At 42.5% G+C, this 15,677-nt stretch overlaps 2 protein-coding genes across 6 annotated transcripts in view; one reads left to right on the top strand and one right to left on the bottom strand.

The window, feature by feature from the left end:
- Positions 1-50: 50 nt before the first annotated feature.
- uckl1a (uridine-cytidine kinase 1-like 1a) lies at positions 51-12,410 on the top strand. 4 transcript variants are annotated; one of them, XM_058050993.1, is made up of 16 exons: positions 51-250; positions 2,437-2,636; positions 2,796-2,902; positions 4,073-4,243; positions 5,138-5,209; positions 5,313-5,502; positions 5,577-5,638; positions 5,860-5,876; positions 5,983-6,081; positions 6,168-6,261; positions 7,372-7,434; positions 7,514-7,636; positions 7,813-7,920; positions 8,969-9,125; positions 9,228-9,338; positions 11,285-12,410. In XM_058050993.1, the coding sequence occupies exons 1-15, from the start codon at positions 51-53 to the stop codon at positions 9,302-9,304; spliced, it is 1,740 nt and encodes a 579-aa protein (XP_057906976.1). In that variant the 3' UTR covers positions 9,305-9,338; positions 11,285-12,410. The 4 variants fall into 4 exon arrangements, with proteins under 4 accessions (XP_057906976.1, XP_057906977.1, XP_057906975.1 ...); XM_058050995.1 differs by lacking the exons at positions 51-250; positions 11,285-12,410 and adding exons at positions 1,616-1,653; positions 1,761-1,877 and having other exon boundaries at positions 2,449-2,636; positions 9,228-11,272; XM_058050994.1 differs by lacking the exon at positions 11,285-12,410 and having other exon boundaries at positions 2,449-2,636; positions 9,228-11,272.
- The window catches only part of si:dkey-70p6.1 (uncharacterized protein LOC570575 homolog), an 18,498-nt gene continuing 14,476 nt past the window's right edge, over positions 11,656-15,677 (bottom strand). For both annotated transcript variants that reach the window (XM_058051004.1, XM_058051005.1), the window contains exon 7: positions 11,656-14,454. In XM_058051004.1, coding sequence (XP_057906987.1) covers positions 13,915-14,454 — 540 coding nt within the window. In that variant the 3' untranslated portion in view covers positions 11,656-13,914. The remainder of the gene's footprint in view (positions 14,455-15,677) is intronic.

The following is a 15,677-nucleotide window of genomic DNA, read 5'->3' as shown; positions in this document are numbered from 1 at the left end:
AAAATATAATGACAATCTCTAATAATCTTAAATAATTCAAATATCAATAAATGATGACCGGATTTGCGTGTGATAATGAATCGTGGTTGAAAATTAGGTCGCGGTGTATTTGTTATGTAAACTACATTACCCATGATGCCCGAGTGCGGAAGTATCCATCCATGGCTTCTGGCGGTCGATGCCGGCTCCGACCTCGCAAGGTCCGCCTGGAAACGGGGTGTAGGAAAATAATGTCGTGTCGCTCTGACAGGTACATGACCAAACATGCTTTACCGCGCACACATTTTTTTTGGTAGCATCTTAGTCACTGTTTTTGTTGTTGTATTTGTATCACTGTAGCGTCCTCATATCGTAGTCCTTTCTGTATACGCTCTTTCTCCCAAATACATTTGAAATTCCGTTCCAGTTTAATTAAAACTACGCATATCAAATGTGAAATAGCATTTGTTCTGTTTATTTGTAATTTATTGGCTATGGACACATCAAACGCATCGATGTGAGATGATCTCCTCAAAGTAGGTGAGCTGATGACGCATTTGTGCGTCACAAAGCAGTTACAGGACGTCATACTTTAACGACAAAATGTCGCCAACAATGAGGTGTGGGGGTGGCGGTGGGGAAAGTGGGGCAGGTGAGCCAGAACAGAACCCTGACCTTCATAATCGAACACAGGAAAGAAACCGAACGGGAGAAATGATATGAGGGGACAGAGAGTGGCTTCTCGGCTTAGTGGGCAAGCCCCGCCTACCGTCTAATGGCACATTGACATGTCAATCATAGCCCCTCCCTGTGTAATGTATTTAATAGAAGTGTGACGTCATTCTAACTCTATAAGTATCAGAGCTTTTCCTGCAGAAGGAAAGGTTGCATTTAATTAATACAGAAATAAAAGGTAAGAACACAAATTTTCTCAGTTGGTTAAAAAAATAAATAAATAAATAAATAAATAAATTGGACTAAGATGTATTTCAAAACATTTATTTTTTTTTTTTAAAGCAAAGTGAATTATTCGCCTGTGTTTTTTGTTTGTGGTCTTTTGAACTCAGGCCTCAATATCACCATGAAGAGGCCAAAACAGTTAGCATGAATTCGAAACCAGAGCTATCAGTTATTGATACAATATGGTTATTTTCTTGATTATTCAGCAGTTTCACCCATCCATCCATTTTCTATGCCGCTTATCCTCACTAGTGTCGCCTATCCCATCTGTCATCTGAGAGACACGGTACACCCTGGATTGGTCACCAGCCAATCACAGGGCACATATAGACAAACAACCATTCACACTCACATTCATACCAATTTGGAGTCGCTAATTAACCTAGCGTGTTTTTGGAATGTGGGAGGAAACCGGAGTACCCGAAGAAAACCCACCCATTCATGGGGAGAACATAAAAACTCCACAGTAATGTGTTACAAGATGTCTTTCTGTCACATTTAGCCATTTGTGTAGCTCTGATCAGTGACTCCTGACAAAGAATCAGCGGAAGACATTATCCTGTACTTTGTTTTTACCTACTGTACATGTGCCTCCATTAGTACAGCCAAGCAGATCTTTGCTACCAGTGTTACACTAATCCTCTTAAGTGTGCTGCACTCTCAATGTCAGAGAGTGGCGAGGACAGATGAACCTGACAGAAAAGAAAGAGGCATGTAAGACATGTAGGAAAAGAAAAAAAAGATTACTAAATACCTTAAGAGTTTTTCAACTAACTCTTCGGCATTGCCGGGTGCCGTGGGACCCCCTCTGTGTTGTGTAGAAGTGATTCCCAAGGCAAGATGGACAATAACAGGTTGTCATCTGACGCAGATAGAACCCTGCAGGACTCTGTTGGTGCCAGAATCTCTGGCTGTTGGTCCCTGAGGTCGGACTCCAGGTACGAGCAGCAACCCCCCACAGTGATGTTTTCTGTGTAGTTTCAAGCAGGTTGCCAGTTTTATTGCGGAAAAGATTAACTTTGTTCTGCATGCTGTGTTAGCTATAAATAGTCTTCTTAGCAGGAGTTGCTAAGAGGTCACAAGCAGTGTGATTTGTGTGGGCTTGTGTTAGTTTATTTTTTTTTTTGGGTAGTCTCAGACGGTTCCCTGAAGTGTGCCATTAGTCAACAAAAATATGCAAAACACTCATTAGTTGTTTCTTCCTGGTTTGCCCATTTTTGGTTTTCAGTTGAAAACATTAGAGACCTCAACTCAGCGGTGAATTCATTCATTCATTTATTTTCTACCGCTTATCCTCACGAGGGTCGCTGGGGTGCTGGAGCCTATCCCAGCTGTCTTGGGGCGACACACGGGGTACACCCTGGTCTGGTTGCCAGCCATACAGCGGTGAATTGTTGCGTAAAAATGTTAGTTAGACTACCAACCTCTGCCTCAGTCCAACAACTCTTGACAGACAGAACAGATGATAATCACAAACTTGTGAAGTGTAATGTTCAGCTTGTTTTTCAGTGGGAGTGGTGAGGACTCCTTGGACCGGCTACTGCCTCCTGTGGGCGCCCCCCGTAGAAAAAGCACTACCTCGCTGAGTAAAACAGAGCCCCCGTTGCTGCGCACGGGCACTCGCACCATCTACACCGCTGGCCGACCTCCCTGGTACGATGAACATGGGGCGCAGTCCAAAGAGGCCTTTGTCATCGGTATGATGCTCAGTGATCACGGGTTTTGACCTCGCCTGTTCTGTATTTGTGCTTGTCCTACTTACTGTAAACCCTTTACACGCATGCGGCCCCGACAACATTAGACACACTCTGCAAAACACATATAATGGTCCTCTGAAATACTGTGTCTATCGTCAGGATTGTGTGGAGGCAGCGCCTCGGGGAAGACGACCGTAGCCAATAAAATAATTGAGGCTCTGGATGTGCCCTGGGTCGTGCTGCTTTCTATGGACTCCTTCTACAAGGTAAACCATTCATGCACTTAAATCTGCTTTGTTCGTTATTTTTTAAGTAAAATGCGGATGAACGGTGTACAGTGTTCAGGAATGACATTTTGAGGAATAAGAACTTTGACTTGAGTAAACTTTACAATTTTTGGGGCAGATATACGTACCCGGTTATTAGCATAATGTAAATGTGCAATATTTCCATCACTGCCTCTGTTGCTACCTCAATCATATTTATGTATTTAACAACCCATTACAATACACTCATATGTGACTTTACTCACCTGTACACACCAGTCATTATTTGCACTATGACCCATTGATCATTGCACTAAAATTAATATATCTGCTCCTGCATATGCTCCTGTGCAATACTATGTGTATATTTTGGATATCTTGTATATATCTTGTTAAATTGTCTTTTTTACTCTACTTTATATACTTTTTTTTTAAACTTAACTACTGCACTGAAAAGAGAAGCTCTCCAATTTTGTTGTACATCTTGTATAATGACAATAAAGGCCATTCCATTCCATTCCATATACCGTATTGACCTCAAATGCAAATGCAGGCAGCTCTACTATGGCGTTCTGTAAGGCGCATTCAATTGGCAACCTCAAATGAGAATAAACCTGATCGAAATCTTATGTTGCTAGAATATTTAAATCCCATACAGAACATTTGGGGATTTGGATGGCAAGGGAAAAAATGGCCGCCAGTTCCAGACAGTTGTCGCCCTTCAATGGCTTGAGTGTCCAAGTAAAGAATCCCACATGCTCGTGAATCAGTCTTGTTGTGTTAGTAATACACTGTGTGAGTCTAACTGTGTTTGTAACATGTCTTCATTACAAAACGTGCCTGTTAGCTCCTCTCGACACCCACCCTGAAGTCGGCACTGACTCCCAGCACTGTTGCCGATCTGTAATGTCAACAGTGGTTGATTCCTATACTGACAAAATTAATAAGTGTGGTTTGGCAGTGGAGTAAATTTAAGTAAAAGTAAAAAAAAAGTAAAGTAAAATTTACGGTTTTGGAAAGCCAAGGAAATACAGCTGGAATAGGTGCAGGTTATGGAAGATCTAGAAAGGTTTCTGTGGGGGTTATGCTGTCTCAATATAAAGGGCCGGAAATGAGCATAATAGGTCCTCTTTAAACAGCTGAGTGACTCAAATCGGTTGTGTTTGACAGGACTTACATCCTGAGGAACAAGCCTTGGCTGCAAGTAATGATTACAACTTTGATCATCCGGGGGCCTTCGACTTTGAGCTGCTGGTCGCTACTCTGCGGAAGCTGAAGCAGGGAAAGAGTGTGAAAATCCCTGTGTACGACTTCACCACGCACAGACGACAAAAAGACTGGGTCAGTGTGGTTTTTTTTTTTTACCCTGAAATATTTAATGAAATGTAATCACATTGGACTCCAGTTTCCTCCCACATTCCAAAAACATGCTAGGTTAATTAGCGACTCCAAATTGTCCATAGGTATGAATGTGAGTGTGAATGGTTGTTTGTCTATATGTGCCCTGTGGTTGGCTGGCGACCAGTCCAGGGTGTAACCCGCCTTTCGCCCGAAGACAGCTGGGATAGGCTCCAGCACATCCCCCCCAACCCACCGCGACCCTTGTGAGGAAAAGCAGTAGAAAATGAATGAATGAATGAGTTGTAGGATGAGTGGTTAGCAAGAGACCCGTGTTCGATTCCGCCCTCAGGCATCTCTGCGTGTTCTCCCCGTTTCTCTGGGTACTCCGGTTTCCTCTCACATTCCAAAAACATGCTAGGTTAATTAGCGACTCCAAATTGTCCATAGGTATGAATGTGAGTGTGAATGGTTGTTTGTCTATATGTGTCCTGTGATTGGCTGGCGACCAGTCCAGGGCGTACCTCACCTCTCGCCCGAAGACAGCTGGGATAGGCTCCAGCACCCCCCAAAGCCCCCTGCGACACTTGTGAGGAAAAGCGGTAGAAAACGAATGAATGAATGAACGAATAATCACATTGGGCAGCACGGTGGTCGAGTGTTTACTCCAAATTGTCCATAGGTATGAATGTGAGTGTGAATGGTTGTTTGTCTATATGTGTCCCGTGATTGGCTGGCGACCAGTCCAGGGTGTACCCCGCCTCTCGCCTGAAGACAGCTGGGATAGGCTCCAGCATGCCCGCACCAGGAATCTAATCTGAGATGGATCTGTATTTTACTACTGATTATATATTTGATGAATATTTCTTCTTACTCATTTGTGTGTCTTCCCTGCAGAAGAACGTGTATGGTGCAAGTGTAATCATATTTGAAGGAATCATGGCTTTTGCAGATAAAGATCTTCTACAGGTAAATTGACTCATTTAGAGTAAAGTATATATCCTGGTTTAGCTTAATACACAAGGTGAATATTATTGAACTATTTATTTGTGTTGGACATTCCTAACCGCAGCTCCTGGACATGAAAATCTTTGTGGACACAGACTCGGACATCCGGCTGGTCCGCCGCCTCCGTAGGGATATCACAGAGCGCATGCGTGATATCGAAGGTGTCATCAAGCAGTACAACAAGTTTGTGAAGCCAGCCTTCGAGCAGTACATCGAGCCAACCATGAGACTGGCGGACATCGTAGTGCCAAGAGGCGAGACAACTTTTTTTTTAAAAAAACTACAAAGAATGTACTAATAACACCTACAATTACTTGCTTCACTTAAGGTGGTGGCAATATGGTGGCCATCGATCTGATAGTCCAGCATGTGCACAGTCAGCTGGAGGAGGTGAGCTGGACCAAACATTATGGGAACATGACAGTGGCACCGTCTTGTGGTCGAATGCTGGAACTACAATTAACTCAAATTGATATGGTCTAAAAAAATGTTACTATAGTGGCTCAGTTCCAATTCTAATTATGTAAAAACACTTGATTGCCTTGGGTAAGATGCTACTTTATTGCCTACTTTCTCTTCTCATTTTCTTTGTCATCTGCTACTTGATGCAGCGTGAGCTCAGTGTCAGGTACGCTAATGTGCTTTTTTTGCCTTTTTACCTCGTGTCGGTGCGTGTAGCTACATCTTTATCCTCTCTGTGGCCGAATGACACACTTGTAATTTTTTTGGGCCAGGGCGCTTTTGGCGTCTGCTCAGCAGACACAGCCACTTCCACAGACGCTCAGTGTGTTGGAGAGCACGCCACAAGTCAAAGGCCTCCACACCATCATCAGGTAGCACCAATTTTGTCTGTATTTTATATTTTGTGTTGTGTGTTGAGAACAGTGACAGAAGTACAATTGATTTGTCTCCTCAACAGGAATAAAGAAACCAGCAGAGATGAGTTCATCTTCTACTCAAAGAGATTGATGCGCCTTCTCATAGAACATGCACTAACCTTTTTGCCATCACAGGTGTGTATATATATATTACGGCTGTCAATCGATTAAAATATTTGATCGCGATTAATCAAACATTTTTGTTAACTCAATTTTTGTTATATCTTGCAAAAAGGGTTAGGCATTTATAAGCTTTTGCTTCAGCCTACTACTTTTGGGCTTGTGATCAGATAGTTGAATACAGATGTAAATAATGGAGAGTCGTATTTTGATTGGTGTGGGAGATGCACTGTGGTTCGTGTATTTGCCCAAATAAATAAAAAAAATAAATAAAACATTTAATCGCAGATAGAAATAAGTTTTATCTATAATAAGTAGGGGAAATCGCGTTGTGGTAAACGATTCGATGTACAACTACAATGATAATTATATCAAATTTTATGTAAAAGCATATCAATTTCTGAACTATGGGCCATTATTTAAAACAATACAGTCAGCAAGCCTATTTTTCTCTCTTCTTATTAACATATTAGCTCTTAAATTCACCCACAAACGTTGAGCAAATACAAAATGTGAGCGAGTGAGACCTCTCACACTGACACAGTGTCAGCTCAAAATAAGATTTGTTTATTTATGATACTGGTTTTAAATTATAAATGTTTGTAAGTAAAACAAAGCCTATTTAGGAACATTCAGAAAGGATTATTATTATTATGGATATGCCACAATGCACCTTTTCTGGGACTTCCTGTTTTTTGGGACAGATATTAGTTGAGATATTAGTTTTGAGTACCGCCTCAGTATGGATGTAGTACTTTTCGTGCAGGAAGAACTTGTTGTAGGCGTTGGGCTACAGATGACATGTGACGAGCGTGCCCCTCTGCAACTACTTCTGACTCTGTGTGTGTGTGTGGGGGGGGGGGGGGGGGGGGTGCACATCATGGTACCTCCCCAGTTTGGCTGTCCAATGAGTGGACCGTGGCGAGTGAGTGTGTGTGCCGCGCTTGAAATGTGCATTTTGCACACTTATTTCAGGCTCGTGGTGCCAAGCTGACGGACAAATGCAGTTGCAGGATACAATAATAGAGCGTACATTTCTCAATAAAAAGTCATGAAATATAGTAGTAGTCGTGAAACTGCTGCAGTGTATAAGTACTCCTAATATGCATCATTGCTTTGTGTCAGCCTTGCAAGGTTCAGACCCCACAGGGCCATGAGTATGAAGGCCACCGGTATGGAGGTAAAGGGGTGAGTGTCTCTTGCTCTCCACTCAAGCGTATCCTCAGGCTTTCTGTCATCGAACTGAGCAGCTGACTCGTGTCCACAGATTACCGGCGTGTCCATCCTGCGGGCAGGAGAGACCATGGAGCCCGCCTTGAGAGCCGTGTGCAAGGACGTGCGTATTGGCAAGATCCTCATCCAGACCAACCTGGACTCAGGAGAACCCGAGGTAAAGCTCATTCAACTTAGTGTGCTAATTGGGGAATACGCGTTTGAAGAACCCCGTTAAACAAAAGACTAAGAGGTTCGATTGTTACTCTCCAGATGATGGGTGTCTCCTTGGTAACTACACCACCTGCTTTTGTAACCATGGTAACCTGTCTCTTTCCCTCCGGGCCTCCCCAGCTACATTACCTGCGTCTGCCCAAAGACATCAGCGAAGATCATGTCATCTTAATGGACAGCACTGTGTCAACCGGTGCGGCGGCCATGATGGCGGTGCGAGTACTTCTGGTGGGTTCTGTTGAAATGATTGTACCCCATTTAGACCTCATGATCACCTCCTAACATGGCTTTTTTGGCATCGATTTTCACCAACCAACCACATTATTAGGATCACTTACAAGAGAAGATTTGATTGACAGCCAGGGATGTGTCATTAGCGTGGTCAGCCATTCATTCATTCATTCATTCATTCATTTTCTATACCGCTTATCCTCACAAGGTTCGCCGGAGCCTATCCCAGCTGTCTTCGGATGAGAGGCGGTGTACACCCTGGACTGGTCGCCAGCCAATCACAGGGCACATATAGACAAACAACCATTCACACTCACATTCATACCTATGGACAATTCGGAGTCGCCGATTAACCTAGCATGTTTTTGGAATGTGGGAGGAAACCGGATTGTCCGAAGAAAACCCACACATGCACGGGGAGAACATGCAAACTCCACACATAGATGGCCGAGGGTGGAATTGAACTCGGGTCTCCTAGCTGTGTGGCCTGTGTGCTAACCACTCGTGCACCACCTATGCATCAATTATTCATTCATTCATTCATTTTCTACCGCTTTTCCTCACGAGGGTCGCGGGGGGTGCTGGAGCCTATCCCAGCTGCCTTCGGGCGAGAGGCGGGGTACACCCTGGACTGGACGCCAGCCAATCACAGGGCACATATAGACAAACAACCATTCACACTCACATTCATACTTATGGACAATTCGGAGTCGCCAATTAACCTAGCATGTTTTTGGAATGTGGGAGGAAACCGGAGTCCCCCGGGAGAACATGAAAACTCCACACAGGATGGTAGAGAGTGGAATTGAACTCGGGTCTCCTAGCTGTGAGGCCTGTGTGCTCACCACTTGTGCACCACTTATGCATCAATTAGTTCCAGCTAAAATCCTGATCGGAGCATCCCTAATTTTTATTAGCATTCTTACAATTTAACCCAAAAAAACCACAAACATATTGACAGCATGTAAGAATTAAAGGGGTGGGGCAGTACTCGTAATGTCTTCAGGGTCTGATGTTTGGCTGTGATGTGTGTGCAACTGAGCAGGACCATGAAGTCCAGGAGGAGAAAATTCTACTGGTGTCGCTGCTGATGGCAGAGCTCGGCGTGCACTCTGTGGCCTACGCCTTCCCAAAGGTTAAAATCATCACCACAGCTGTGGATAAAGGCCTTGACGACTGTTTACATGTCATCCCTGGTATCGGTAAGGCATCACTCACACCTCAAAACAGTTCAATTGAATGAAGCATTGAATTGTTGTACATAGAGTAGTGAAGGAAGATATGATATAACTGTATGCTTTTAGGGGACTTTGGGGATCGCTACTTTGGGACGGATGGGTCCGACAGATGGAGTGATGAGCAGGATCAGGAACAGTCGTGATACTCATCTGCGAAACACACAATTACTTGAAAAGGTGTGTTACGGGGTCATCTCACACTTGTGTACTTGTTTAGCGGGTGAGTTTTGGTCCATTTCTAAGCACTTTGTGGAGGAATATTTTTACACAATATTTACTTGGAGAAAGCTGTGACATTACTATATGCAATAGCAATGTTATGTCTGAAATTATTTTATTAATTCACTGCACCAGCTTATCAATCAGTGGGTTATTTGTGTAAATACACAAACATTTGCATAATTAGCTTATACCGTTTGCACAGTTATAAATAATAATGACAAAAAATACCTCAGAACAAAGAAGGAAAGTCATGTTAGAGACGCAAAAAGGTGCCAAATTATATTGCAACACTGCAACTAAAGCAGGCTGATAGTACTTTCAGCATTTACTATCAGGTAAAACTGAGGTAAAGTCATATACAGTCCCCGACAAAAGCCTTGTCGCGTTTCTTTTTTTCATTTGAAATCTGAAATGGCTTATATGAAAGGCAAAAAAACACTACAGTAATATTAGAACATAAAGCTAGGGTGCTATGGAAAAAATAATTTATGTCATGTATGACACACATGAGCTTGGGAGACCACCACAGGGTGTACCCTGACAGCTGGGATAGGCTCCAGCATGCCCGCGCCCCTCGTGAGGATAAGCGGTATAGAAACTGAATGAATGGATTTTTGTATTCAACAAGACATTTGTTCATTTCTGTGCTAATTAAATAAAATTAAATAAAAATTAAATAAAATTGAATCATTGAATGATTAAATACTTTTATTTTGCTATAATAACCATAAACTAGAGTGTTTTGCCTTCTAAATAAGCTATTTCTGATTCCAAATGAGCAACTATCATTCCTATAGCTTGGATATACTATAATTTGGAGTCACAGACCCGATAATTATAATATATATAAATATGTTAAACTACTGTATTCTGAGTTCTGGGAACACTATGCGACCTTTTCCAACTTTTAATACAATATACATGTGCATGTCAATAAATTAGAATATGATTGAAAACTGTATGGATTTGATTTGAGCGTGAACCATTTGGTTGAACTTATGGACAATTTTTCACATTTTCTGAGATATTACATTTGTGTTTTTCCAAATTATGAAGAAATATTTGTTAACATGTTATTATCACTCTTTCGTGAATCTATAGAATATTAAACTGCTTAAATCAATTATTCAAAGTTACTCTAATCTATTGGGATGCACCTGTTGGTTACATATGTTTGTATGTTATTATAACATGCGTTCATTATTTTTGGGTTCATGTTATGATTTGAAACAAAGGAGCAACTTGGTGCACACAGTAATATGCATATTCTTACATACATAAGAAAAAAAACAGGGTGATTGGGGAATTCAGGGTACAGTATGTTCATTTTGTCTTGTTATACAAAACATTATACAATTGAGTTTTTTCAGAGACAAAATACTATTTAACTGAGGGTTGACATTCAGAATTAATACACACATTTTCTCAGTTTAATCGTCCGAGGGGAGCACCTTCTGTATGAAGTAATTTAAACATACGCTCACTCACTTCCTGTTATGGTCCTGTGGCGCTCAGGGTTGTTGTCATACCCGGAAAGGCCTACAGGGGTCAGTGTAATCACATTTAGCGTATCGTCCAAAACAGGAAGGGATTTACCTCTCTCACCTTGTTTAAACATGGTTTCCTGTTCTGTGACATAAATGGGAGTTTTTTGATAAATGCGAGCATCGTATCGTGTGTTGCTGTGTGTGTACTAAAACTGAAAATGTCACGCTAGTGTTGCAAAATGAGCAGTAAATCCTTATCCGTGTGTCTTATTATCATAATGAAAGCGACGCTTTCATTCATGCGTTCATCCGTTGTGCGCACGGTGTGAGGATGTTGCAAATAATGGTCCCCCCCCCACACACACACACATCCTCCCCACATCCACGCGTTGTTTTGGCTTGTTCCGCCGCCAGGAGCGGGTGACACTGCGATCACGGATGTCAAAGGACGCACGCTGCATCCTCCAAGACAGCACAAGACTCATTCGACCACATGACTCCTGCCTCAAGGTTAGCCTGTCGCCATGGAGACAAGCCCGCCAATGAAAATTCGGCAGACAGTTGCGATGTCGACTGCAAGCTTTTTGTTTTAAGGGGTGACCTATTTTCACCCCCCCACCCCCTTTACGCACCGGAACGCGTGGAGATAAAAAAAAAACAACATGGCTACACACAACCTTACTTTACACTAACAAAGATGGCGGTAAAACTGAATTTCAACAAAAATATATATATATTTTTTTTACCAATGCACCAAACTCCAAATTAGATCCCCCCCTGTTGCATCCTCGCCCCTCACCATTTTTTTAAATAAGCGACACTATGAGATAATGCATATTTTTTAAAGTGCCACTTTATTACAAAAGTATAAACTCGAGTGACATTTCATGAATAGTAATCTCGATATAAAACATTACAATCTTTTGTACTTAGCACTTAATGACACGCTGTTGGAGTACAAGACCCTGTAGTCTGAATAGCAAACACAAAACATGATCAGCCACACTAAAACTTTTAGTGTGGAGCTTTCCAGGAACAGGCCCAAGCTTTGCGACTTGGACAATAAAAGAACAAATAGAACACATGGGAATTTACATTGCAGCCGTTTTTTTGTGTCACAAGATAAGTCATTCCATAACACCATTAAACATCATAGAAAAAGATAGATTTATTGACACTGATGATATATTTATTATTCTTTCTCTTTTTGTAATGTACATACACATTGCATCAACATACAGTATAATCACACGCTTTGCTTGGGATATTTGGTCGAATGAAATCATTGTCCAGGATTCATTGCGTGTGCGCTTGTCCTGCTCGGCTCGTCTTTTTCATATTTCTGCAACATTTCAACACTGATAACAGAGAGAGAGAGAGAAGAGTGTTTTTGTCGATGGAGTAATGATGAGACGTGACTTGTACACACCAGCACTACTGTATAGCTTTCAACGCCGTAACTATAATGAAACGGAAACAGATGATCACAAGGCAGGAAGTCCAGTGCGTCCGTATTGTGTTGGAGGTGAATCAGGATGGATGGATGAGGGTGGGGGGGGGGGGATGAATGATGAGTCCCAACTCTTAACTGGCCTTGTTGTACAGAGAAATAAAGCAACGCGCTGTGAAAATAAACACCCAACAACAACAGTGGGGGTAAAAAAAACCCCAAAACATTAATATAGGTACCACTTGACAGTGCTTGATTTTTCAGTTTTTTTTTTTCTTACACTTTTTTTTTTTTTTTAGCATGCAACTTGTAGCAGGCAAAAGTGCAGGACAGAGTCAACAAAGTAAAACTGCTCATTTACAGACAGCAGTGGAGACAAGTGTTCAGTCCACGTCAGATGGGACACAACGAAGAGAAGAATCGGGTCCGGTTTTTAAAAGATGAAAATGCTTAGTTGTTGGTGTTTTTACGGAGGAATGCAAAAAAAAGTGTGCAATTTCTTTTCCTTTGAATACGCTCATAATTGTTTCTCTTGGTCCCTGAGCTTTCAAATAATTTAATAATTGATGACTTAAATATCATTTCAATTCCATATTATGAGCAACTTCAGAGAAGGCCCATTCACAAGTGCTACCAATTACAGTAAACCTCGGATATATCGGATTCAATTGTTACCACTGGTTTTGTCCGATATAAGCGAAATCCGTTATATGCGTATACCGGAAAATGTCCGTTTTACGCATATATCGGATTTATATCCGGTATATGCGTAAATCGGATTTTATCCGTTATAAAAAAGGCACTTCCTTGACTATGTTTCCAATGTACCTGGACTGGGCAATGAAAAGAGACGTAAGGTAATGAGAATTTAACTTTATTGGACTCTGAGCATAACAAATTGTTAATTAAGCTAGGCCCTGTTACGTTAAGATTAGGTTAAGATCTCATTCAATAAATCCCAGGGTGTTTTCTGGCAGCATTTGCCAGAATAACCCAGTTTCGTTGTCCTCTGCTTTAAAACGTCTCAGAATTGTCAGCTAGCTTCGGAGCGCCACGATGCGGCCATCCGATATATGCGAGGGAAATTTAATGGAAATGCATTGGAACGGGACTGGAGATTTTGTCCGAAATAGGCGAAATCCGTTATAAAAAATCCAATATATGCAATGAATTTTTATTGGAAATGCATTACAGAAAAATCGGTTCTTTTTTATCTGTCCGTTGTGAGCGAGTTTCCGATATATCCGAGTCCGATATATCCGAGGTTTACTGTATTTATCTCATCGCTGTGCTTAGTACCCGCTAGAATTGAGCAAGAAATTCTTACTTTCTTGTGCTTTGCACATATCTGTGAAATCTAGTGCTACTGTTACCTACTGATTGCGCTGCAATGGTCTTGTGCTCATCAATGACTTCACTACCTTTGGGTTCCTTGCAAGGTTTTTAGATTGGACTTAGTCAAAACAGATCAACCTTAGTGCCTTAAGGCTCCTGGAGCACGGGAAAGGCATGACGTTATGATGTAATGTAAACAGTATGTGTGGGAGCGTGACGGCGGCTCGGCATGTCGGAAAGGTCACAGTGCAGCCGCGCCTCAGAGCCCCGTAACGTACATCTCCATGCCGTCGTTGAAGGTGAAGATGGTCGTGGTGCTGGAGGTGGTGGAGCCCTGTTTCAGGTCGCCGATGCTCTCGTACAGGCTCTCCCCAGGCAGCAGCAGGGCTTTGGCAGGCAGGTGCTGTAATTTGGGGTTGTGCTGCGTGGGCGGCGGCGGAGGGGGCTGCTGCTGCTGCAAAGGCTGCTGGGCTTTCTTCCTCCTCGGCCGCAAAGTGGCACACGTGTTGGGGGGTCTGTCTCGTCTCCAGCCGCCTCCGCCTTCCAGATTTTCATAAGCCGGATCGCACTCCTCGGCCCCGAAGGACTCATAGCAGTGGTCGTCAAGGGACACTCCAGTTGCTTTGCCCTCCTGAGGGGCCCACGTCTGCGGTTTTACCACTACGCTAAAGCCCCCGTCTCGGTCCCGGTCCCGGTCACCACGACCCAAGGTCCTGAAGCCAGGATTGGATGGAGGAGACCCAGGTATTGCTCTCTTCTTCTTTCCCGGTTTACACACTTTCGAGTACATCTCAGCCACCTGAAATGAAACATGTGAAAATGATGGAATTTGAAGAAATGAGAATATTGAAGTACTAATACACAAATATCCGGGTTTGTATTTGTTGCTTGTAATACCTGGCGCTGACGTCTCTTATTGTAATGTACACAATAGAGATCAACTGTGTAGCATTTAAAGCAGTTAGGATGCAACCTCAAGATTTTTTTGATTTTATATATTTTTTAATTAATCTGTCAAAAAAACCCGATAGATCATTAATCACATCCCCACAGAGTCTTTTACAACTTCATTCTGACCAGAACACATCAAAAGCAGTAAAATTCCAACACCATACTGTATGTATGTGTAAAGACATTTTCTCATTCTCATTACAAGAGCATGAGATGCATTCAGGGACATGCCGAATATCACACATTTGCCAATAAATAAACAGTAAGATAAAGAAAAATATGAACTGTATATTCTTATTACTCACTTCATAACTTCATAACAAAAAAATATTTACCTTAAAATTACGTGGTGTCTTGAATGCAACCCATAATTGCTAAAACAGTTTAAATTGGGACTCAAATGTTCTGCTTTTATTAAAGAGACCCGTGTTAGACAAATAGCTTTTTAGACTTGTGTGGTATCTTTTCGCTTGATTGACATATTCAGTTCATTTGCAGTTGTTAATATATACAGCTAGGAGACTCGTGTTCGATTCCCCGCTCTGGCATCTCTGTGGAGTTTGCATGTTCTCCCTGCGTATGTGTGGGTTTTCTCCGGGTACTCCAGTTTCCTCCCACATTCCAAAAAACATGCTAGGTTAATTGGCCACTCCAAATTGTCCATAGGTATGAATGTGAGTGTGAATGGTTGTTTGTCTATATGTGCCCTGTGATTGGCTGGCGACCCGTCCAGGGTGTACCCCGCCTCTCGCCCGAAGACAGCTGGGATAGGCTCCAGCATGCCCGCGACCCTCGTGAGGAAAAGCGGTAGAAAATGAATGAGTGAATGAATGAATATATACAGCTAGGAGACTGGTGTTCGATTCCCTGCTCTGGCATCTCTGTGGAGTTTGCATGTTCTCCCTGCGTATGCGTGGGTTTTCTCCGAGTACTCCATAGGTATGAATGTGAGTGTGAATGGTTGTCTATATGTGCCCTGTGATTGGCTGGCGGCCAGTCCAGGGTGTACCCCGCCTCTCGCCTGAAGACCGCTGGGACAGGCTCCAGCATGCCCGCGAGTTGTGAGGATAA

This window comes from Doryrhamphus excisus, chromosome 16, assembly GCF_030265055.1.
Source record: "Doryrhamphus excisus isolate RoL2022-K1 chromosome 16, RoL_Dexc_1.0, whole genome shotgun sequence".
NCBI lineage: Eukaryota > Metazoa > Chordata > Actinopteri > Syngnathiformes > Syngnathidae > Doryrhamphus > Doryrhamphus excisus.
This window is presented reverse-complemented; position numbering and strand designations above follow the sequence as displayed.